General features: G+C 36.8%; 1 protein-coding gene across 3 annotated transcripts; it reads left to right on the forward strand.

Annotated features, from left to right (window-relative positions):
- The first annotated feature begins 98 nt into the window (after positions 1–98).
- On the forward strand, positions 99–25,413 carry dennd3b (DENN/MADD domain containing 3b). 3 transcript variants are annotated; one of them, XR_014200606.1, is made up of 24 exons: positions 99–712; positions 1,409–1,526; positions 5,047–5,308; positions 5,492–5,607; positions 6,037–6,161; positions 6,448–6,559; positions 6,687–6,806; positions 7,091–7,309; positions 10,968–11,083; positions 11,263–11,418; positions 11,502–11,598; positions 11,686–11,789; positions 12,343–12,482; positions 12,604–13,128; positions 15,375–15,634; positions 15,723–15,893; positions 17,029–17,158; positions 17,261–17,368; positions 18,724–18,863; positions 19,197–19,363; positions 20,050–20,189; positions 20,418–20,536; positions 21,016–21,227; positions 23,283–23,406. XR_014200606.1 is itself a non-coding variant. In XM_082149560.1 (24 exons), the coding sequence occupies exons 2-24, from the start codon at positions 1,443–1,445 to the stop codon at positions 23,484–23,486; spliced, it is 3,753 nt and encodes a 1,250-aa protein (XP_082005686.1). In that variant the 5' UTR covers positions 99–712; positions 1,409–1,442; the 3' UTR covers positions 23,487–25,413. The 3 variants fall into 3 exon arrangements, 2 of the variants coding, with proteins under 2 accessions (XP_082005686.1, XP_082005687.1); XM_082149560.1 differs by having other exon boundaries at positions 21,016–21,153; positions 23,283–25,413; XM_082149561.1 differs by lacking the exons at positions 21,016–21,227; positions 23,283–23,406 and having other exon boundaries at positions 20,396–20,524.
- Positions 25,414–25,582: the final 169 nt, after the last annotated feature.

Genomic DNA, 25,582 nt, shown 5'->3' on the forward strand with positions numbered 1-25,582 from the left:
AACTTCAGCATAGTGTGGTTGAATCTGAAATAAATTGCTGGACCACTAGATGGCGCAAGTACATTGCATACCGGGTGACACATAATTACATATACGGCTTACATATTTCAGGAAAAAGTTAATTCGCTTTTAACAAAAACTCGATTACCGTGAAGTTACAGTGAGCGATTTCTGCAAAAAAAAATGTTCCATAAATCCCACGTGTATTTACCGAGTTAATTCATTTAAAACGTAATTTGCTCTCATCCATCGATGTCAGTCGTATTTCATGAATGAATAAGGTAAAATAAATAAATAAATTGTGCTAGAAACATTTTTATTATTATTTCTGCAAATAGTCAGTGAAAAGAGAAGATTAACCTTCAGAAGATAATGTTCTGGCCGCTAAACTGTATTATGAGCAGTTTAATCAACAGCTCTTGATAAGTTATTTATGGGTGTCACAATTCTAAGAGTTGTGTCTGTTTACGGATATTTGATGTGTTTAAAACTAGCTATTTTTATGTCAGATAATTGCTCTCCAAATATAATCAGGTTTGCCTCACCATAATGGTAGCACCTGGCCATTGAGAACAACGTAGCCTACCTGTTGACGGTAGAGCGCATGCGCAGATCATGTACTCCGCTTGCTGGAAGGTGTTTAGTGTGTCCCGTTCATTCCCAACTGTCCCGGTGCGTAATTTCACTTTCGGAATACCGATGATCGACAAAGGTGCGTGCATTCTTATCTTATACAGCAAACATTAAAAAAATGTATGGGTAGAATACACGATGATGATTTTTTTTTACGTTTTCGCTAACTAAGATTTGGCTATTTAGATGTTCATAGAGAACAGCTATCCGTCTATGTGAACACTTTTGCAGCTATTCCTATTAGCTTAAATACCTCTTGAAGTAGGACATTTTTTTGTTAATAAACCTATGAAGAGGAGGGGAGGGAGCAGTGACTAATTATATGAAGTGTTGCATGTTGTTTCAATTGTGGATTGAGTGTGTGTTTAAAATAGCTACATTTTAATACGTAGGCTACTTTATTTATTATTAAAATAATTTCTAATTTAACCCAGGAACTTCCAGAGCAGGAAAATTCGATTATGATACACATCTGTTTTCCAGGGTGTGTAATAACTTTCTTCTATTTCCACAACCATGCCTGGCATCATTGGTGTGGTCTTTGAAAATGTTATCTGAGTTAGAAGTTGCCTGTAGTTGCTTGTTTGGTTGATGTTGTGTTATCCCTGATTTATGGGATTTGTGTAAGATGTTAATGTATGTATCTTTATAGGTTACCACATTCTACGGTTGAGTGTTAAGCAAAAATGTGCTACTTTCAGATTTCAATTAGCATGGAAGTGAATGTGTATTTTCTCTCTCTCTCTTTCTCTCTCTCTCTGTGTGTGTATTGCAGATCTTATGAGGAGTGACAATCCTTTTGATTCTCAATGGCAGACGGTCTGCCTATAGGATTACTGGAAGCATGTGTCGTTGTTGGACCTTCAAATGATAAACTGAAGGAGCTGTCCCAGGTAGAATAAGAGAGTTGAGAGGGTTACCTTAAACATGTAATCTGTTACAGTTACAAATTAGGCTACTTCATAAAAAAGTATTCCGTAACTTAATCTACCACAATATAAAAATAATGTAATCTGATTACTTTTGTATTTCTTCAAAGTCAGATCTGTTTTGCCTCCATTGCTGCTCAAACAAGTGGAACCCTCAACTGAGCGGCTTATTAAGAGTCTGCAAATTAGTGCCTGGCGAAAAAAATTACGCTTTAAACAAGTTAATATTTCCTTTATTTTGTTGGAAAACATTCTTATAAGAATAATTTTGGTAAGCTTGTGTATATTCTTAGAAAGCTATTACGTTATTAAAGGAGTAGTTGACTTTAGAATGAAAATTACCCCATGATTTACCCATGCTCAAGCCATCCTAGGTGTATATGACTTTCTTCTTTCAGACGAATACAATTGGAGTTATATTAATAAATGTCGTGGCTCTTCCAAGCTTGATAATGGCAGTGAATTGCAACCAACAGATTGAAGCTCAAAAAAGTGCATCCATCCATCATAAACGAACTTCACACGGCTCTGGGGGGTTAATAAAGGCCTTCTGAAGTGAAGCGATGAGTTTGTGTAAGAAAAATATTCATATTTAACACGTTACAAAGTAAAATTCTAGCTTCCGGCCATACACAGTCTGCTTACGTCTAATGTGCAACTTGCACAACTTACGACGTCGGAAAGGAGCGCAGTGCGTCTGATGGCGTAGCGTAAATATCAGCAGTACGTCGCATTACTCGCATAAGTTGTGCTTTACACTTAAGTGGAATCTGTATGTTCGTTTGGCTGGAAGCTTGTTATTTTACTTTATAAAGTTTTAAATATTAATATTTTTCTTACACAATTCATTGTTTTGCTTCAGAAGGCCTTTATTTACATTTATGCATTTGGCAGATGCTTTTATCCAAAGCGACTTACATTGGATTTCAGGGTACACACTACACATTTACATTCTTATCAGTTCTTGCTTTCCGTGGGTATCGAACCCATGACCCGCTCTACTGTTTGAGCTACAGGAAAGCTCACTTTATTAACCCCCTGGTTAAAAAAATAACTTTTTTGAGCTTCAATCTGTTGGTGGCAATCCACTGCCATTATAAAGCTTGGAAGAGCCAGGACATTTATTAATATAACTACGATTGTATTAGTCTGAAAGAAGAATGTCATATACACCTCGTGCTCACGGAATAGTTTCTCGATAGATACGTTTCTCATGAGCACGTGAAAGTCTTTATATTTTTAATTTTGCAAAGGTCCCTTTAGGGCAGGGTTACTCAAACTCGGTCCTGGAGGGCCACTGTCCTGCACAGTTTAGCGCCAACCCTGATCAAACACACCTAGCTGTGAGTTTCTAGTGATCCTGAAGACATTGATTAGCTTGCTCAGGTGTGTTTGATCAGGGTTGGAGCTGAACTGTGCAGGACAGTGGCCCTCCAGGACCGAGTTTGAGAAACCCTGCTTTAGGGGCTCTGTAATCTGATTAGGCTACTTTGGTTTTTGACATAATTGTAACGAATTAGGCTACCTTTGGGCCTACCATATTTTTGTATCCTTATTACATAACACCATTACCTATTCCGTTACTCCCCAACCCTGCTGTGTGATCTGAGTCTTTTGTATTATGAAATGCAAGGCCTCGCCTTAAAGGGCACCTATTATTGCAAAACTCACTTTTACATGGCTTTTCATATAATGAAAAAATCCAACCAGTGCTTTTTTAAAAATTCCCATAAATCATAAGCAGATTGTCTCAGAACAAGCCTTTCTCAGATTGGGGGCAATGTGACGTACTTTTGCACAAGCCCCTCCCACGACTGTTGACTGACACTGCCGTATTAGCATAGACCCGCCCTGAGTGAAAGTGAGAGCTGTACACAGTCCAACATTGTTTCGACACTGGAGCAGCTGTAGACAAGAATGTCTACTTAGCGATTGATGTGTTTTGTTTTTGGATGTAAGAATGAACATAGCAGTCTTCTTCATTTACTCTCGTTGTTACTCGAGGATGGATCTGTACCAAACTTTTCGTGATCAGTCTCCGGAGCGATATGCCTACGTTACTGATCACGGCAAAACTGAAAGTGAGAGCGCACACTTCACATCTCATCGAGTTGTTTTACGGATATAAAGTTTACCAGTTTATTAAGCACCCCCTGAAAAGGTGTGTGTATATTTGTTTACTGTTAGTTCAGTTGTAACGAGTGTTTTGTAATTTGTGTTTTGATGATAATGAAAGGGACAGAGAGAGAGTTTATGGATAAGACTTTAATGCGCACTTCTTATACTGTGTTTATTCAGCTCTTACAGTGATTTTCTGGAGTAAAACTAATGCTTCATCTTTTCATCGTGTGATGTACAATAAACTTCATTACACTCATCATCAGTATATATTTGGTCATCATTCGGACGGGTCCGCTACAGCAGGCTTGAGTTAATAGTGGATAAAAGCAGATGGTAAATACGTCATAACCGTAATTAAACTAAACTATACGTGTTCTGTCTCCATACAGCATATATTCTCTGACTCTGTAGGCATTATTGCCCGACTCCAGGTCACAATGAACACCGCTTCTGAGAGTTTCTGTTTTAATATTATCATTCCGTGAGATGAGATTGTCCTGGCACTGAGCGCGAGCTCGTGAGGCTGCGCTCATTTGCATGTAAAGGGATACACACTAAACGGCGCGTTTTTCTGAGCCCAAAAAAGTGACAATTTAAACATGCTGTTAAAATTATCTGTTGGTTATCTGTTGGGTAATTTGAGATAAAACTTCACATACACACACTGGGGACATCAGAGACTTATTTTACTTCTTGTGAAAAGGGGCATATAGGTGCCCTAGACCAGGGGTGGGCAACTTCGGTCCTGGAGGGCCACTGTCCTACAGAGTTTAGCTCCAACCCTGAAAAAATCACCTGCCTGTAATTTTCTAGTAATCCTGAGGACCTTGATTAGCTTGTTCAGGTGTGTTTGATTAGGGTTGAAGCGAAACTCTGTAGGACAGTGGCCCTCCAGGACCGAAGTTGCCCATCCCTGCCCTAGACAAACTAGATAGATCTCTTGCTAAAGACACAGAAAACATTGTTCACGAGACATGATGAAACAGGCACAGGGCTGTAACATATAATGTGATGGAATTCGTGACTGTGGTGCAACTTTTCGTTTCATTTTCAGGTTAATTCTTACCGTTTAGTTTTATTATTGTATATATGGGAAATAGCTATTTTTAAAAAATTCACTTACTTTGTAAAAGGTGCCATTGTACACTCTGAAAAAAAAGAAGAAGAAAAAAAGATTCAATGAGGCTCTATATAGAACACAAATGCTCAAATACTAACTTTATTTCAGTAAAATATTGGACATTTGGGTATTAGAACAAATGAATCATGGGCAATGGATACACCTTTAAAATCACCATGGAGAATCACCATGCACCATGTGATTTTATGTGTAAATGTCCTCTGTTTTTCTGCACGTGACCAGTCTTTGCTGCAGGAGGATGGAAGTCCTCTACCTCGGCTCGATCCTGAGGTCATACAGGTCTGTGCTCCTCCGTTTGTGCCCAAAGATAGCGTCACTGAACCGGCTGTGGGAAATTTCAGCTGTACTCCACTACGACGCTCCTTCATTAAGAAAACGGATAGGCCCGTTATTAACACTGGAAACCCCAAGGATGAAATCACAGAGGATGTCAGTGTTCCCAAAGACCTGGATCTGGTGGCTCTGCCTCATCTTTGCTTTCCAGGTGAAACTAAATTCTGTATTAATAGTATAAAATCTCTGTAGAAGGGGGCAAAGGTCAGCACACAGACAGCAATATAAAGAAGAATACACGCTGTAAATGTTAAATAGTTCAGTGCAGACTAGCGTTAACATTAGTTTAGAATGATTAGATTACACTAACATTCATTTCTTTCTTCTAAATCAGGAGGGCTTCAGGTAACTCGGGAACAAAAGGTGGAAAAGTTTCACTTCCTAGTCTTCACTGATGTGTTTGGAAACCAGTCTCATGGAGTAGTTCTCCAGTACTATAAATCAATACAGGTCAGATTCTTATTACCTTGAAAACCTATCATTATGGTTGTCTATTGACAGATAACCTGCTGTTTATGAGTGTGTCCTGAATTATTTTGACATGGTAACTGGAAGTAGCTCTAGTTTTTATTAAAGTCCCCCTGTGGTGAAAATCAAGTTTTTAATGTTTGCATTATTTGCATATTCATGGATCCATGTATACTAAATGAGGCAAGGGTGTAGAGTTACATTCAAGCTATTTTAAGGCATGAAGATTTTTTTTCACAGGAAAAAACATTTAAATATGTATAAGGGATAAAGTTGTTGACTACAGGGGGACTTTAAAATTCATTACTGTTTGGACATTGATGGTTTGGCATCCGAGTTACAGTATATGTGTAATGTTTGTTAGTTGGTCTCAAAGCCACCTTTTTATAAAGGTTAAACTCTGTTATACAGGAAGGGATACTTCATCAGAATGGACACCGGTCCTCATACAAGTCTCCACAACTCTACACTGCTTATGCGATATGTGTTATCTCAAAACACCCATATTACAATACTCTCAAGGACTGTCTGTCCAGGTATGGCCAAGATTCAAGATTATTCACATGTATTGGAAAAAAAAGAAAATATTTGGGAGACAGTTGAGAATATTCTGTGTAACAACAGGCTTGTCAGCAGTGTTAGATGGGCATTGGTACATCATAAACTGCATTCTGCCTTCATGCTGTACTTAGTTTGCCAGTTTGATACCACCATAATGTCACACTTTTCATAGAAATAAACCTGCAAATGTCAAAGTTGTTTCTGCAGTTGTCTATGCTGATTTTTCCCTCATGACCTGATTTTTCACTCTCCCATCCGCAGCCTCTTAGGGCAGCTCAAAATCTGCCAAATGACTGATATTGAAGAGCAAGTGAAAGAGTTCTCTGCTAAACTGTCTCTGATCCCAGTTCCACCTCCTGGTCAGCTGCATGTCGTGGGTTTATTTTAGGCATCTAATGTTTAGCAAATTCAGAGAGCTTAATAAAACTGTAATGCCACTAGAAGATGTGTGGTTACATGTGAATATATAATATAATATATAATATAATTTTTCTTTTCAGATGTTCACCTTGCGACCTCTGACCATTGTCCTTCCATCCAAAAAAGATCAAAATCATCCTGTCATTGACCTGGACCTGCATCTTCCGTTCCTCTGCTTCAAGTCCAGAGAGCTGCTGCAGGTATAAAGGCTGATTCTAAATATGGAAACAACAATAAATGGATAGTTTCCTTGTTAGCGGTTTGAATGAACACTGTGTGTGTGTGTTCATTCAAACTTCTAACAAGGAAAGTGTTATCTATTTGCCTATTTGCATCTAAAATTGACTGATTGGCTATCAGTCAATTTTAGATGCAAATATTTGAGAGAAAAAAACAAAAACTTTTTTGATTAAACAAAAATGATATTGAAAATCTTGGTCCACATCAAATGGGAATAAATTTGCATGTTTCTGTTCCCATGTAGATCATAGCCAGTATACTCACAGAGCAGCGTATGGTGTTCTTTTCCTCCGACTGGTCCAAACTGACCCTGATCGCTGAGTGTTTCATGCTGTATATTCGGCCCTTACGCTGGCAGCACCCACTGGTGCCCGTACTGTCCCAACAGATGCTTGACTTCGTTATGGCTCCGACTGCCTTCCTCATGGGATGCCACATCAGCCACTATAAGGAAGTTGCCATGGTAAAGTCTAAGAAATGTTCCCTATCAACTCATTTAGCTGTTTTTTAGTTCAGGCTTTTTTAAACTGGAGTCCGCAAAGGGGTGCTAGAGGGACTGTGAAAATTTAGAGTATAAGAAAATACATTAAAAATAGAATAGATAGAATTATCAATCGATCGATAAACATATAGATAAACATATTCCTAAACTATAAAGACATTTATAAATAAGTAATAATATTGTATGTAAAATATTTGTCATGATATTAGACATGCAACTGAAATTAAATAATTTTTCAAAATTAAATAATTCACTTTTATTATTATAAGACTTTTTTCTTATGAAATCTATCTATCTATATGTCAGGGTGCCAGTCTCAGGGTTTGTTTGTCTTGTTTCCTTTCTATATTTGGACCACATGGCTGGTGCCTGGTGTTTGTGTTGTCATGCCAGGTGCTCTGTCTATTGTTACTTCGCCCCTGTTACCTTATCTCCTAATGGCTAGCTCCTGTTTTAGTTCGTTTGTCACCATTTTTATTCCCCTCTTGTTTTCTATCCTGTGCCGAATCGAATCTGCATCTCTGAGTTTACCTGGGCCTCATCTGTGTTTACCTTAATCTTGTTCTTCTTGCTGTAGCTTTAGTCTAGACTGAATCCGAAACCGCCCGCTAAACCCTTATTCACTATTCCCTAGGTTAGTCCACTAATACTGTTCACTTGGAGTGAATGAAAAGGAATGAGCGAATTCAGACAGCCGTTGAGCGTACATCGGTTGTACACTCGTTATTGCAGTGCAATGTGGGATAGAATGAGTGCACTCAATAACGTCCACTATGGTTTCGGACACCACTACAAATGTACTGTATGTCCCCTCAAATAAAGCCCTATTTGAGGGTATAGGGGGCAATTTCGGATCCTGTCATTTATCTGAAGTTTTTTAGATTTGGTTATTTCTTCATTTTGTTTTGTTTTTTCCTGTTCTTCTAGCCTTGTTTTTTTTAGCTCTGGTTAGTTTAGTTTTTTTGTTTCCCCCCCCCCCCCCCCCCCCCCCCCTCCACTTTTCTTCTGCTTTGGCTGCCGGTGTAGTGGCGAATTCTGTGACCCTTGTAGGCGCTGTAGTGATGGTAGAGTTAGGATTAGGTTTGGGATTAGGAGTAGGTCTGATAAGATCAATACGGCACCTACTAGGGTCACATAATTCGTTTGAATGTGGTATAACACCGGATCCCGTCATTCCTGTTGCACCCTTCCTGCTCCCTTTGGATCTTCCTTGCCCGATCGATAGATAGTCAGGATGAGGAGGAACAAGAGGAGGAATCAGTTGCGGGAATAAGTGATTATTTGAATATCAAAGGCATACAAGTTCAGGAACACAGGGAGGAATAGAGAGGCCACAGTCAGAAGGGGGAACAGGAAGGATTCCAGCCAGGTACGAGGGACTTCTACGAGGCATCGGAGAAGGGAAATATAATTTGTCCTGAGCAGTTCCAAACAGCGACACTGGGGGAAAACAGTACAATGACAACAAGATAGGTGAGCTCACTTATGAACACCTGGGGATGTAGAGTGGCAATGTCAGGGGAGGGAGAGAGAGTGAACATGGAGAGTAGAGGTAGGGACCTGGCAGTGGTATAAGTTAGAATCTTGGGGCTGGCGGACAGGGAAGATCCTAAAGGGAATGATGGGATCTGGCAGCCAAAGCAGTCAGGAGAGCAGGGGAGGAAAATAAAAAGCTAAAAAAACAAAAACTGTACTAACCAGATGGGAGCTCAATGAGATAAGGTAACATAGGGGCAAGGTATGACAACACAAACACCAGGTGTCACAAGACACAAGACAAACAAACCTTGAGCTGACTGGGTGCGTTTTCTTTACAATGACATGACTCGCTGCTACCATAGCACCATAGTATGATGCATCATTGAAGAAATCAACTAGCTTGTCATGGCCGTTTCTCAAAACCGTATTGTCGCAAATTTGTTATTCAACCACATTGGTTAAGGATGTCACACAGGTGGTGGAGTAATAACTTATTTTACAAGAAGAAACTAACTTGTTTTGCAAACATGACACTATGCTTCTGTAAGCCCGTATAATGGTCCAAATGGGGGTTTCCGCTAAGACGGGTGAAGGTCTCTGCGCGTTACTGTCTTTTCTTTTACGCAACACATCAAGATTAAATGAAATACATTTTCTCATATGTATTACCTCATTATTTCATCTGACTCCATAAATGAAAAAGATTTTAATGATATCTGAGCATCATTAAAAGTGAGCGAATGTTTGATTATTCCTCACGTCTTCTATTTAAAGCGGGTCTCACGTTCACAAGCTCATCAGTTTTAGTCATCAAACAGAGGTAATTGCTATATATCTGAGATCGGTCACATTCACATTTACATAATCAAAGATTCTTTGGTATAGCCCCCATGGAATTGCATACACTTGAATTTAACTTAACGAGGTATGGCCACTCTTACAGATATAAGCTGACCAACATTACTTCTCTTATAATAGCTTTGGATTGGCCATGCCGTGGTTTCCCACGTACACTTATCTAAAGTAACATTAAATTAAAACTGAGGTAAGACACACCCAGATTTTGGTCAAGCAGCACTTTTGCTGCCCTAAATTCACTTCTTGTCTTTGCAAACCAAGTACACTTGAATTTATGCCAAATATTAGTCGTCACTAATCTGACGCAAAACTTGCGGGAACATACGAATCCGTTTAATCTACTTGGGAAAACAATTTCAGAGTCAGTCGGAATAAATCAAATGTTACAATTTATTATGTCAGGTAAATGTATCATGCCAATTTCATAATCAGTTCAAAGATAATAAATACAAAACATCAAATGCTCTGGAATAAAGAGAAAAGATGCGAACCTGACTTTAGAAAATACATGATGCTGAGAGTTTTTGCTACTCTCAGCATCACGGGCTAATTTGAGTTACAAATCAAATGTAAACATGAGACGTACTGGGGACAGAAGTTGAATTACTTGGAAACATTTGCTAACAATGGGAATTTGCATTGAGTTTACACCTTTGAGAGCAGGATGCCATTTGCCTGGAGTGTAATGAAAACCAGAAGATTCAATTGCAAATAAAAATATCTCTTTATTGAGAGCTGGTCAGATGCTGGGAGCGTGATGGTGTGCAATGTCCGGTATAGCCCTTGGCAGCACAGGGACGCTATGATGAAGGTTCGGGAACGGAGATCTATGGTTTCGGGAAACACCGACTCATTGAACTATGATGATAATGAGGGAACTTACGACCCTAGCTGACCAAAGATGCTTTTAGGAAACGCACCCCAAACTGGCACCCTGACAAATTATTTGATTTAAAAGCAGTTGCATGTCTATTATCACACAATATAATTAATAATTTATAAATGTCTTTATATTTTAGGAATATGTTTTTCCCTTGCAGTTTTGGGATTACCATATTTTATTACCAAATACAAGATACATATTTTGCCTAAATTTAAGTCGTCTTTAGTTCAAATTAGATGTTTTGGGGTTATTTTTTATGATTTGATTTATTTATCTCTATAAAACTGTTCCTAGCCAACCTTTATATATTGAGAAATTCATGACAGTGGATTTTACTTATATCAAATGCCTGTCAACTTTTGTGATTTGTGATCTGTGAAATCACTGTCCATTTATCAGGAAGCTGATGACCTAATTCTGATCAATATTGATGAGGGAACTGTGTCCTGCTCTCGCTGTCATTGCGTTGACGTCCCAGACACTCCAAAGGCAGCTGCTCAAAGTTTCAAGAGTCGGTAAGAACATTTAACCATTAAATTCAGTCTTACTAAGTCTTCCTAAGAGTCTTTATTCTATTGGAGTAATCAAAATATACAATATATTGATAATCTCACATTATCAGACCAAGCTGGCGAGACCAGGTCCCGTTATGTATTTGCCAGGTTTGTAATTGTTTTGCTGGGTCTTCATGCAGAAGGAAAGGTCTTCAATTACACTATGACCTGGAAGTGGTTCATCAGAGCATCTGTGGAGATCTTAATGAGTTTCGGATGCAGAGAAGACGTTGGCAACACAGACTCAATGTGGAAATACAAAACATCACCCTGGAGCTCATTGTTAACATGTTTAGGTCAGTGAGATCATGAACTGAACTGAATTTGAACTAACTGAATTTGAATCTAATTGAAAAAATTATTGTGCTTATTTTCCCAGAGATGTCAGTGATTACCTAAGTTATGAACACAGAGTTTTTAACACTGATGAGTTTCTCAAGACCAGGGAGCCAGAGGACCAACCATTTTATAAAAAAGTGACTTTCCAGTTAATAATATATCTGGTCTTCAACCTTCAGAAATAGAACCAAACCGTACAACTGATGGATTTTTCTTCATGGCAGGTCTTGGAAACACACATTTTCCTCTCCTTCTTGAAAGAACGTTTGAATGGAAAGATGGATACATTTACCCAAATGGAGGGTAGTATTAGAAGAGATGACCAAAAGTAAGTTGAAGCTGTATTGTCTTTTCTATACAAATTTCCTCACTCAAGGAAAATTCTGTATCTGAATTTTTTAATGAAAAAATAATTAGAGGCTATTCTATTTATTTTTTTCACATTAATCGAACAGAGTCAGTCAATCTGTGATCTCTCCGATATAATATATAACGTTCTATTATGTGTAAAAAATTATCACAGTTTTCACAAAATAGAAAGCAAAACAACTGTTTTCAACAATGATAATAAGAAATATTTCTAAAGGGTAATGTGACACTGAAGACTGAAGTAATGGCAGTTAGGAATAAAATACATGTTAAAATACATTAAAATAGAAAACAGTTATTTTAAATTGTAATAATATTTCAAAATATTATTTATTTTATTTATTTTTTTATCAAAGAAATATATATATATATATATATATATATATATATATATATAATTACTATAAATTATTTTTATTATTTATAATATTATATTACATCTTTTAGATTTCTCCAAAATATTAACATTTAATTATTTTCAATGAAATATAATTTGTTATTCATTTCTTCAGTAGATGGAGAAGACTCTCAAAGGAAAAGAATCTGACTAAACTAACTAAACATCTAAGCACAAGTCTAACTAACCTGGACAATGAGAAAAAGCTGAGTGTCCTCAGACAGATGTCTCCAACTAAAATCATTCCTGAAATGTGTAAGAGAACTGCAGTAGTGTTATTCATCTGCACGGCTCAGTTTTGTAATAAAAATGGCATTTAGATAATCGTAGTATATTTATGTTACTGATCATCCTTGCAAATCCCTTATCCCAAAAGCTCTGAATACTCCAGCCAGACCAGTCAAGGTCTTCCAGCTCCCAGATTTCCCTCCTCTCTTTACCTACCCCAACGTGCGCCATTACTTCGGAGATCTTATTCACCTGTTGAACAAAGCCATATCAGCCAGCCCGCCTGATGATTCCTCCCTGCTAGCCAGATACTTTTACCTCCGCGGCCTCATCAACATGCTGAACTCTAAGCACTTGGATGCCCTCAGTGACTTTCAGAACCTTTACAAAACAGATATTAAGATTTTTCCAGGAGAGCAGGTAAAGATGCTGGTTGACTCTCTGCAAGTAGAGGAGAGAGTCCAGGCACAGAGGAGACCTGAGCTCAATCGGCTCATCTGTCAGGTAAAGAACGGTGAAAAGAGCGTGCATATGGAATCAGACTATCACGTGAAGACGTTCAAGCTCCCCAAGGCCAACATGGAGTTGGAGGAGTTTGTGAAATGTACTCAGGAATCGGGTATTGTGCGGGACGTGGCCACCACACAGAGATTATTTGACGCTCTCACTATTGGTAAGTCTGAGCTGCAGTGTGTCACTAGCTATGTTTGCATCCAAAGGTGTGAATTTAACTTGTGCGCAAAATTGGAATACCACATAAAGCATTCGCGAAGAAAGCACCGTTTCCATCCCATGTGTTCAAGAGAAAAAACTCGTCACTTCCTGGGAAATTAATAAACTTTATTTTCTATAGTGCCTTTAAAAGCAGCTTGTTAAAGCGCCGGACACAAGATAAACGATATATGAAACAACGAGTCAAAAACATACGTCTTTAGTTGGGCTTTAAAATGCCTGTTTACATGACAGTCGCTTTGGCACATATCGAATTTATATCTGATTTATTTCCACAAATGAATGAGGCCTGAACCAATCTGGAAATATCCGAATGCTTGCGTTTTTTCCTGTTTACACGGTCATAGAACACATCTGATCTGAGTGAGCGAAAAATCGGAATTGGGTCACATTTCACTGACAGTGTAAACAAGGCCTTTATTTTCTTTGACACTCCAAAACAGAAAACAGACAGAGTCAGTGAACCAGCTTTGGAAAGTTGGTAGGGGGAACCAAGTACCATAACTTCATATTCAAACAGAGAAAATTGTTATTCATCCATATCTTGATCTCAGAAAGCCCAATCAGAAAGAAAGCAAACAGATTTTCACCAGGTTTAGAGTGTACAAAGATTTGAGTATCATCAGCATAAAAGTGATAATGAAGGCCGATCGATCACAACAGATGCCCAAATGGTGACAAATAGATATTAAAGAGTAAAGGGCCTAAAATTGAGCCCTGAGGAATACCAGTGAATACCAAACTGATCTCATACCGGTAACCACACAAGGCAATGAACTGGGAGTGGTCAGTAAAATAGGATTTAAATCAGTTTTAAACACCTACAGCACTTTCAAGGCGAGTAAGTAAAAGACTATGATCTGACTATGTTGATCTCGGAGCTGCTTCTTGATGAAGGATGAGAATGGAAATAGCGCCAGAATCAGAAGCAATCAACAAATTATTGGCAACCCTGACTACAGCCTTTCATTACTGAGAAATGTACAAAAAAAACTGACTGAAGGGGTTGAATAGGTTATTAACGTTGTGATGGTTATACAAGTGAGAGGCAACAATGCGTTCTAGTATTTTTGCCAAAAACAGAAGATTTGAAATGGGGCAGAAATTGTTACAGTCGCCCAAAGGTAGCGTTTTCTTTTTCTGGCACAGGAGTTACAGCAGCATTAGAAATTGTAACCCCAGTCTGCAATGAATCATTTATTAGACTGAGGACAGTAGGGCACAAAACATCAAAGAAAGATTTAAATAAATAGGATCAAGCAAGCAAGTGGTAGATATTCATACTTGATACCTCCCTTTTGAGAGCCTCAGAGTCGAGCTGTGAGAAATTAGTGTGAGAAGAACCATAAAAATAAGAGTGATAAGATAGTGAAGCAGTGTAACAGATTTTTGACTTTTTAATGTTTAATCAATTTTAGAGTTAAAAAAGTGAAGAAATTATTAATTATTGATAACAGACTTTGGCTCAGGCATTTCAGAACAACTTTTGAGATGGTGTGCATTGAAACTAATCCGCTGGTTTGTCCAGTTATCCAATCACATCCTCTGTTGAGGCAGTCATGTGAGATGTTTTGTTTCCCATTGAGGGATTTATGCAGTAACTGTGTTACTTCGTATGTATGCGGTAACTGTGTTTCCATCGTAGTTTATTCGCACATCGGATAAAAAATTTTTTTTCTGAAAATTACCTTATATTTACAATGTATACGCATCTTCACATTTGCATCCAGCGTTTTTTTTTTTTTATGTGATATCCTAAAATTCGCCTAAAAATATGTGGATGGAAACATGGCTAATGTGTAAAATCATTAGGGATGCACATAAATTGGTACCATATCAGTTATCCATCGATAATAGAGATACTTTTTTCATTTATCTGTATTGGTCAAAATTATATATATATATGTATATTCTAATGCTCATTTAAAGTTTATTTTTAGTGTTTAGCAAACATTAAATATAGCAAATTAATGAATGTTCATTAATATACATTTTCAAACTGAACAATATTATATTGCTGATACTTTAAAAAAAAAAAGTGTCTTTTTAGGATTTTTTTAATTAATATTAATTTTATTAATAGTTTTAATAAAAATAAAAATAATTAGCTATTTAGCGCGACATTATGTAACAAATTTTTGTGTTATAAAATGTGTTCTGATCTAGTTTCTCCCTCTGCTTTCTCAGGTGGGCAGAAGCAGATTGATCCAGAGATGTTCAGAGTGTTTTACACCTTCTGGCAAGAGACTGAGGCAGTAGCACAGGAGGTTCTCTTGCCTGCCGAGGTCCTGGAACAACTGGAAAACAATGAGAGGGTGTACAAGCTGTCCAGCTCTGTGAAGACCAGTTATGGTGTTGGTAAAATTGCCATGACTCAGAAGAGGCTCTTTCTGTTGACCACTGGCAGACCTGGATATTTTGAGATCACCAAGTTTAGGGACATTGAGGTTTGTTAGTGTTCATACCTGTGATTATTCTATTTAAACTGAGAAGTTAGTGTTTGTGGTGGTAACCTTATGAATCCTGTGAACCCAGGAGGTGAAGATCTCCACTGCTCCATTCCTGATTTTAAGGATCCCATCTCTAAAGATCAAGAACAGCCTGAGGAAAGATATATTCGAGGCTAATTTAAAATCTGAGAGTGAACTGTGGAACCTGATGATCAAGGAGATGTGGGCTGGCAGAATGATGGCAGACAACCATAAGGTAAAGTTCACCTGTGCTGTGAAATATCTAAGACTGAGAAGATATTATAGAAAATTTGAAATCAAAATGAACCATTTACCCTTCCTTACCAACTTAATAGTAGAATTAAATATACATACAAAGGTTTCAAAGGCTTGGCGCCGGTATTAATTATCTGTCTTTGAAAGAAGTCTCTTATGCTGATAAAATGCATTAGTCAAAACGGTAAAAATTGTGAAATATTACTACAATTTAAAATAGATGTTTTATTTTAATACAATTTAAAAGCATTAATTTCCTGTGATGGCAAAGCTAAATTTTCAGCATCATTAGTCTTCTAGTCTTCAGTGTCACATGATACTTCAGAAATCATTCTGTTGGTGCTGAAGGAACATTTCTTATTATTATCAATGTTGAAAACAGTTGTGCTGCTTATTATTTTTGTGGATACACTTTTTTCAGGATTCTTTGGTGAATATAAGGTTCAAAAGAACAATGTCAAAGTCTCTCACTTCCATGAATCCATTTAATGCATCCTTGATGAATAAAAGTATTACTTTCTTTAAAAAAAAATCTTAACTAACCCCAAAATTTTAAAAGTCCATACGGTATTCATGGATTTCATCCGGTCCCTTGCAGTCTGCATTCATAATCTAGGTGCTTGATTTTATACACCTGTGGAAAGGGACCTGATGAAACCCATGAATTAGAGATTGAAATCATTCAAATTAGTCATGTAAAACTTTGTAAAAAAAAAAAATATTTTTATTTTTTATCCTAGTATAGAATATAGAAAACAATTACCAATGGGATTTGCAGTCATTTAGTGTTTTTAATGGTAACGGGCAGGGTGTGTTTAGGATGTGTAGGGATGATTCATAGCTGTCAGTTTTCATTTTCATGTCATTTTCACAATCGCTTTGCTACACCTACACCCTATTACTTTATTTCCTTTTCCAACCATTTAGATAAACATGCACACACACACACTTCCTTCACTGGGTGTAAATTGTTCAATGTGCGTAATGAATTCTCTTTCCTTACTTGAGGAGATAACTGTTCCTCCCCTTTTACCTTCCCAATTTTGGCATTTTTTAAAACACACGCACAATTTAAAGTACTTTATTTTGTTATCTTTGATCTCTTCTGTGATCAGGACCCCCAGTATATGCAGCAGGCACTGACCAACGTCCTGCTTATGGATACAGTGGTGCGCTGTTTACAGACACAGAAGGCCGTTTATGCTGCCTCCAAATTGGCCTATTTTGAAAAGCTACGACAAGAAGGTGCATTTCCATCTATAATGTGTCTGATTCTGTGCCTGTAAAAACATCTATATGATGAAGACAGGACAGCTTTATTAAAGTCTTTTGTCTTCATTCCCACAGCCCCCATGATAATCCCTAGATCCACAGCAGAAACTCTGAAACACAAGATCAATCCATCCCAGAACATGATGAAGCCTCAGTCTGTCAATGTCTTGCTATACACCCCAGGTATGCATGCATGAAATAGTTATTTAATATACGTTGTGGTAATGATATTCCTCCTGTCTAACCTGTCCCCATGACATTTGGGAATCACATTATGAAATAAATATTTTTCTCCAAAACACGTTGGCCACAATTATTGGCACTCCTAGAATTTGTTTTACAAGTAAAATATCTCTGAAGAATATTCCCATTAAAGGGCTGGTTGATTATGATTTCACTTTTTTAACTTAATTTATTGTGTAATGTTGCTGTTTGAGCACAAACACCATTTGCAAAGTTACAATGCTCAAAGTTCAAAGCAAAGGGAGATATTTTCTTTTAAAGAAATCGCTTTTAAGGACTACAACAAACAGCTGGTAGGGACTACACGGCATTCCTCCGGGTTAGTGGCATCACCAACCCTAACAGTTACATAAACCCCACCCCCGGAACACGATTTATAGATTATCAAGACAGAATATGCTAATCAATGACTAAAAGATAACTACACATAAGCTACATAAATTCATCAACTAAACATTCAGAAACGTCCTGTTGCATTCTACATGTTGTCACTTCTTCTTGAGTCTCTCCATCATTGTCTGAATCCGGTTTGAACATAAAAAGCTAAACGTTTTTGAAATTTTTAGTGCATGTCTGTATGAGTGCAAGCTGTTGAAGCTCCGCCCTCTGTGTTGGGAGCAGTGGCTCATTTGCATTTAAAGGAACAAACACAAACCGATTAAACTAAAAAAATAGCTTTTTGGCAGCAAACACGCTAGATGGGTTTGGTGCACACAAGGATAAAAAGTACCCCATGTGTACAAATGAATATACCGTTGATCTTTAATTTTGTGGGCATATTTTTCTGCTGGAGGTCCTGGACATCTTTGGCATTGTGGATTCTATCAAATATCAACAGATAAAAAATCATAACCTGAAGACTTCTGCTAGAAATCTTATAATGGGCTTATTTTTTTTACAGCCATTTTTGATCATATTTACCAGGCGTGTCATTAATTCTGACTACAACTGTGTGTGTGTGTGTGTGTGTGTGTGTGTGTGTGTGTGTGTGTGTGTGTGTGTGTGTGTGTGTGTGTGTGTGTGTGTGTGTGTGTGTGTGTGTGTGTGTGTGTGTGTGTGTGTGTGTGTGTGTGTGTGTGTGTGTGTGTGTGTGTGTGTGTGTGTGTGTGTGTGTGTGTGTGTGTGTGTGTGTGTGTGTGTGTGTGTGTGTGTGTGTGTGTGTATTGCTTTGGATCCAGATTTTGGTAAACACCTAAATGAGAATGTGCAGCACATTTTTTTGTTATGTTTCAGTAACATGAACAAACTGTTTGTGGAAGGTTTAATGTTAAATTACTCTTTTCAACTCCTTCCAGGCCAGTTAAATTTCTGCGACAGTGGTGTGGATGGAAACCCTAAGCTCTGGTGTGCTCTCAGCTGTGGCAAAGTGGTTGTGTTCAATGCTGTCAGTTGGTCCCTAATGCAAAACTGCATTAATTTAGGAGATTCTCGACTGGTAAGATGCTGCTAATCAGTTTTGATTTAATATATTAAAGAATATAGACAAATTGACGGCAATATCAAATGTCCTTTTCTATTTAGTGACACTGCAGTTTTTCTATATTGGGATCTTCAAGTAACAGATTGGGTTTTTACCTGTTGACAGTTTATTAATAGTTACAGTCCTTTCTGAGAGTTTTCTTATTGCCACAGTAAAATGTATATGATGCCACTTTGTGGATTGGAAAATTGTGTAAGCTTTGTTTTCCATTGTCTTGAACTCCTAACTGTAGCTTATGGATCGAAAGATGAAAGTATAAATCTTACAGTAGTGTTTTTTTGTGTCCAGAACTGCATGATGGGATTGGACCAGGAGCAGGTGTGGATTGGTTCTCAGGACTCTGTCATTTACATAATCAATGCTCAAAGTATGTTGTGTCATAAACAGCTGACGGAGCACCATGTAGAGGTCACAGACTTCGCTTTGGAGAAACTGAGCCCTGAGAACAGATTGAGGTAAATATTAGATGTAACCTCATTCATTGGGTCCGTGAGAATAATATATCATAATAATATCATTTTATATCATATAATATAATGATGTCATTATAATAATAATAATAACATTTATATACAAACTATATAAACTATGTGTGTGTGTTATTAATTAATTATCTACATATAATAAACAAAATGTATTAATACAATTTATAATATATATATATATATATATATCATTTTATTGTAATACAGTTTGTTTATTATCTATAAATATGTAGATAATAATTAAACAAATAAATAGATAAATAGAAATACAATAAATAGAAATAAATACTAATTAATATATCCATTTTAACTATATTTTTTATTTAAATTTATTGTAATACATTTTGTTTATGTATAGTTATCATTTATTTATACACACACACATATATATATATATATATATATATATATATATATATATATAAATCAAATAAATACATTGAATTATATCTAATATAATTATTATTATTATTTATTATAATTAATTTAGTTTATTATAGATAGATAGTATTTACCTAAAAAAAAAAATATATATATATAAAACAGTAATCTCACCAGCAGGCGGCAGCATTGTTTGCGATATATTTCTGTATATTTGACAACTGTGGTTGAGAATAGAGATTACTTTATAAATACATTTTTATGTGTTCTCCAAGCCAAGCACAGGTGTATTCCTGTAGTGCAGATGGCATTGTGATTGTTTGGGACGTCCCCTCTCTGAAGGTGAAGATGCAGTTTCGTCTGTCCTGTGACAGACTGCAGTCCATTCAAGTTTACAATGACGCCTTATGGTGTGGTAAGTTTGTCATCAGCCTAGTGATACATGTTGTTAGCTAGAAGCTGCAATACTCACTATAGATTTTTTAAATATTATATTTGACAAAAGCGTTTAAATGGCCATGAAATAAACCTGTCATAGTTTTTTCAGAGGTTATCTGGCAACAGATAGCTTGACATTAATGAGGTTAATCTGAATATATACATTATTTCATTTCAATGTAGCTTTTGTTTATTGTTTGTGAAGGTGCCAGAGATTGCGTAATGAAGCTGAGCCCAAATGGAGCTCTGCTTCGTAAGATTTCCCTCCCAGACAATATGAAAACCACTGCCAGTGCCTTCAGTAGAGTCACACTGCTTATGGAGGTTTGTGTCACCACAGAATCAGCTTTATCCAAATATAATAATCCCCCTTCCTGAAATAAACGTGCAGATATATATTTTTATGTATAAAGACCCATTTATACTGTTAAAACACATATATAGCATTATATATATATATATATATATATATATATATATATATATATATATATATAGTGATTTATCTCATTTAATCAAGAAAAGAAGAATGAATGTTTTAAGATATAAACCTTATATTATTATTCTATTATACTAATAAAGCCGGATTTATGGTGTCTCTGTGTATATAATGTGTTGCAGCTTTGCTGTTTTAGTGTTAAGTAGTTTCCCTTTGCTATTTCATGCTTTTGCACAAACAGACCATCAGAGAGGTCAGCCATGCCACTAAATGGTGTGAATGGCATAAAATTATCATTTGCTTAGATGTAACCAATGTTCTTAGGCTCTTGTTTTGTGTTTTTTTTATATATATATTTATTTAGAGACAACAGATCTGGACAAGTTTTACAGACTCAGCAGAGCTTATTATATGGGACTCCACTGACCCCATCAAACCACCCAAACGGGTCACACTCCCTAATTGCAGTGAGGTCACCTGTATGATCAGAGTAAAGAAGCAGGTACTCAGTCTGGAGGTGTAGATGGTACCTTTTTCATGACTTTTCCATGCTCATACTCCCCACCTACTGGAATTGTAAATACAATCTTTAAAGAGATTAATTATTCTATTATGCAATTAAAATTAATTGAATTAAATATGATAATGGTCAAAACTGGTCAAAAGTTTGGGGTCAGTAAGATTTTGTTTTTGAAAGAACCCTGGTGAAAAAAACCTATACCAAAATGTATTTAAAATACTTTTATTTCATACTAAGTATACTACAAACATGCTTCCGGGTAACTAAAGCACAAAATTAGTTGTTCCAATTTAGTAGACTTTAAGTATATCAATTTAGTATACTAAAAGTACAATTGTAGAGTATTTATATTAAGTACATAAATATATAAATGTATGGGTAGTAGATTTAGCATAAAATAAATGTATTTCAAATACATTTTGGTACATTTATTTTTCACTAGGGAAGTGAATACTTTTATTCAGCAAGAATGCATTAAATTGATCAAAAGTGAGAGAAAAGACATTTATAATGTTACACAATGTTTTATTCATCAAAGAATCCTCGCAATTTCCACAAAATATCAAATTACTTTATTTGAATATGTTCCTTGAGGATCACTTATAATGTTAATAAAGTTTTTGCACAAAAAAACCCCTAATTTATATATATGCGGGGGGAAAACCCCACTATTATGATTGGCTAACGTCAATGCAGTGTCAACGCCAACATGAGTGTGTTTTGACAACATTATCCATATAAAACCTTCATTTACAGACAAAGCATTTTGAAATCATTTACTTGCGTAAAAGAGCTGTTTAAACTGGACGTGTCAAAGCGAACGCACTTCCACTTGTCCATTTGTCCTGTTGTCGACAGACTCAAGTGTGTGAATAATGTCAGAAACTGAATGCACATCTGTATACTGCATCCAGTGTAGACAGTATCAGTGATTATAATGGGTTCTGTTTGCTTTTGATGCATCGCAACACTCACATCCAGTGTAGGCTAATGTCAGCTGTTAAGTGGCGTGGCCTATGGTGTGATGATGTATTCATCGATGTCTTGCTCTGGAGACTGGTATTGCAAATGTATTTGCCTGTGTGACGTCACAGATCCCGCAATATCAAAACGAGACGTTTTTGGAGCTTGATTAAATAAATGTGTTAATATTGAGCAGAACGTTTTAAGCTATGAAACTTGTATGATGTTTTAATGGTACAAAGACCATGTCAAAAGATCATGGCAAATTTTCTTGAGAGATAATTAATGTTGATTTTTTTCAACATTAATAATGCTCAGAACACCAAATCAGCCTATTAGTGTTATAATATTCTACCCTGGTAATCCAGAGTTCTCACGAGAGCACAAGTTGAATTTGCTCAGCGAGTTACTCTGGTGTCGAGTAATGATGCTCATTAAATATGCCCCTCGATCTGAGCTGCACCAATCAGATCGGGTTATCTGATATAGGCGAGCCAGAGGCGAGCTGAACAGATGATGACAGCGCTGTGACGTCGAAGTCATTAGTAAACATTGCAAGATGGCTATGGGATGAACACCAGTTGTTTGAAACGGCTTTGGCCGCTACAATGAACGAGTTAGACTTGGCTTTTTATCTAAAACAGGAACAGAAGACGGCGCTCGAATCGTTCCTTTGCAGGAAGGGCGTTTTTGCTGTTTTGCCGACCGGATACGGTAAGAGTATCTACCGTTTAGCTCCGCTGGTAAGCGTGTGGGGTTTATTGTTGTGATTGGTCGTAGTGTTATCCAATTGCGTGCAGTGAGATTTTCAAATGCATGCTTGGTGCCGCCCCTCGAGCTGGGCGATTTTCATTAGTCGACGCCAGACCATTAATCTTTTAGATTTAGGTCTGGATTTCCAGGCTAATAATATTCCACAATATAAAATAAAAATGTATCAAATAAATGCAGCCTTGGTGAGCATAAGAGACTTCTTTCCAAAACTTAAAAAAAAAATATTACCAACCCCAAACTTTCAAACAGTAGTTTATCTTTTTGTTTGTTTGGTGATCTCATTTGTGTGATATATCATGATGAAATAAGAGCATTATAGCACATTGGATGTTGATCTTTAAAAAAAAACTATAAAAAATGTCTCCTCTTTCTAGGTCTGGGTTGGTTGTAGTGGTGGGTCAGGCCTCAGCAAGGTTGTGGGGAAGATCTTTGTGTTGGACTCTGAGAGCCTGGAAGTTGAGAAGGAGCTTGAGGCCCATGAAGACATTGTTCAAACGCTGTTCTCAGCAGAGGACCGATACATACTCAGCGGCTCTGCAAAACTTGATGGTAAAATCGCTATCTGGAGAGTAGATTAAACAAGCTGAAAAGGTCTTAGCTTCACTTCCAGTGGTGCATCAGGTTTTGTGACATGAGCTCAGCTCCTCAGCTGTCTGCACACAGGGGAAGAATATTTCTGTGGACCCTGCTTTTAATTTTCTTAAATTTGATTCTTGGAAGATAAAGCAGAAGAAAGGGAGATTTATTTTCTTCACTTTATACAAAAACTACACTGTATACAAAAATATTCTATACAAAATTCACATAGACCTTTTATTATTTCATATGTTCTTCACATTCTCTCTATATCTGCTATATGTTTAGTTTAATGAATTACACACACTGTTGCCCTTTGAAAGTGTCATGTAACCCTGTCAGCATGTGGTGAGTAGAGCAGCTACTGGTTTTAATTGTTACTAGAGTTAGACAGTCACTATATAAGGTAGTCAACCAACTACTACAGTGCTTTTTGTACCAATAGTCCTACATATATTTCTCATCTTCTCCAGGTTCTGAATGTTGTTGGCCGAAGAATTTTGTGTATTGTAAATAGCATTCTAGCAAATGGTATAGTCCCATCTTGTCTAAAGCAGGCTACTGTATACCTCTTTTTAAAAAGCCTAGACTTGATCCTTTAGTTTTTAGTAACTATCGCCCGATTTCAAAGTTGGCTTTTTTATCTAAAATTTTGGAGAAGGCTGTTTATCATCAGCTGATTTAATTTATATTTTTTATAAATTTCAGTCTGTTTTTTTAAGTCTAAACACAGTATAGAGTCTGCTCTTTTAAAAATTAAACAATGATTTATTGCTGGCTGGAAAGTGTGCTGTTCCGCTTCTCCTTGATCTTACGACAGCATTTGATACGGTTGAATATGAAATTCTTTTAGAGTGTTTAAGTCAGTGGGTAGGGATCCTAAGAAATGCCCTCAAATGGTTCAATATCTTATTTAAAGGACAGAAGTTCTCTAGTACAATTGGGAATTTTCTCTGATTCTGCAGTTTGTGTTTGTGGGGTTCCTCAGGGGTCAGTTCTGGGGCCCATATTGTTTTCTTTGTACATGCGACCACTCTGCCTTATTTGTCGAAAATATGATGTTGCTTATCATTGTTATGCATATGACACTTAACTGTATCTTTTGTTGAAGGCATATGATGGATCTGCATTAAATGCCCTGATGAATTGCTTAAGAGACATTAAACTATGGATGGCACAGCATTTTTTATAACTTAATGAAGCTAAAACAGAATGCCTAGTGTTCGGCTCCATTATGTCACCCACGTATATACTTGATCGTCTAGGCCCTCCTGCCTCTAAAGTACATAAGCAAGCAAAGAATCTGGGAGTGATCTTATATTCAGAGCTTAAATTTGATCAGCATTTCTTTCATTTTAAGCGCATTGCAAAAATAAAACCCTTTTTGTCTTGATTTGAAGCAGGTTATACAGGCTTTTATATTTTCAAGTTTGGATTACTGTAATTCGTTGTATCTATGGCTTCCTCTTGTTCTGCTGAACTGCCAAAATGCAGAAACTAGGATTTTGACTGGGATTGGACCAAGTTGCAGGTCAGTGCAGTTTAAGGTTGTAATAGGTTTAAAAGTTTTTTATTTATTTAATTAAAGGTCCCCAAATCTCGTCTAAAGTCCAAAGGGGATTGTGCCTTCTCTGTTGCTGCACCCTGCCTCTGGAATAACGTGCCATTGGATATTAGATGCTGAACTACATTGGGTCATTTTAAATCATGTCTTAGGGTGCATTTACTTGCCCAGGCATATGACTGAGTCAGCATTACACCTTGTTTTACTGTTGTCTTGTGGTTTAATGTATTTTTGGTTTGGTGTTTTATGTTTTTGGTTCTTTGTTATTTATGCTGTTGAAATGTTGTTTGAATAGAAAGCACTTTGGCCAACTCGAGTTATTTTTAAATGTGCTACCGAAATAAATAAAATAAATTAAGAACCAATTGCTGTGCTCTTGAAGCGTATACTTCAGAATGGGATTGCTAAAATCTCAACAGTGGAAATGTTTTTCTATATAGCCTGAGTATAAGTCTTTGAAGCTTGTAGCTGTAAAATATAAATAACAGTTTAATATATCTTGCTGAATTAATTTGAAAGCTTTCAGTCCTTTTA

The sequence above is a fragment of the Leuciscus leuciscus genome (assembly GCF_965113295.1).
Source record: "Leuciscus leuciscus genome assembly, chromosome: 20".
In the NCBI taxonomy this organism is placed as follows: domain Eukaryota; kingdom Metazoa; phylum Chordata; class Actinopteri; order Cypriniformes; family Leuciscidae; genus Leuciscus; species Leuciscus leuciscus.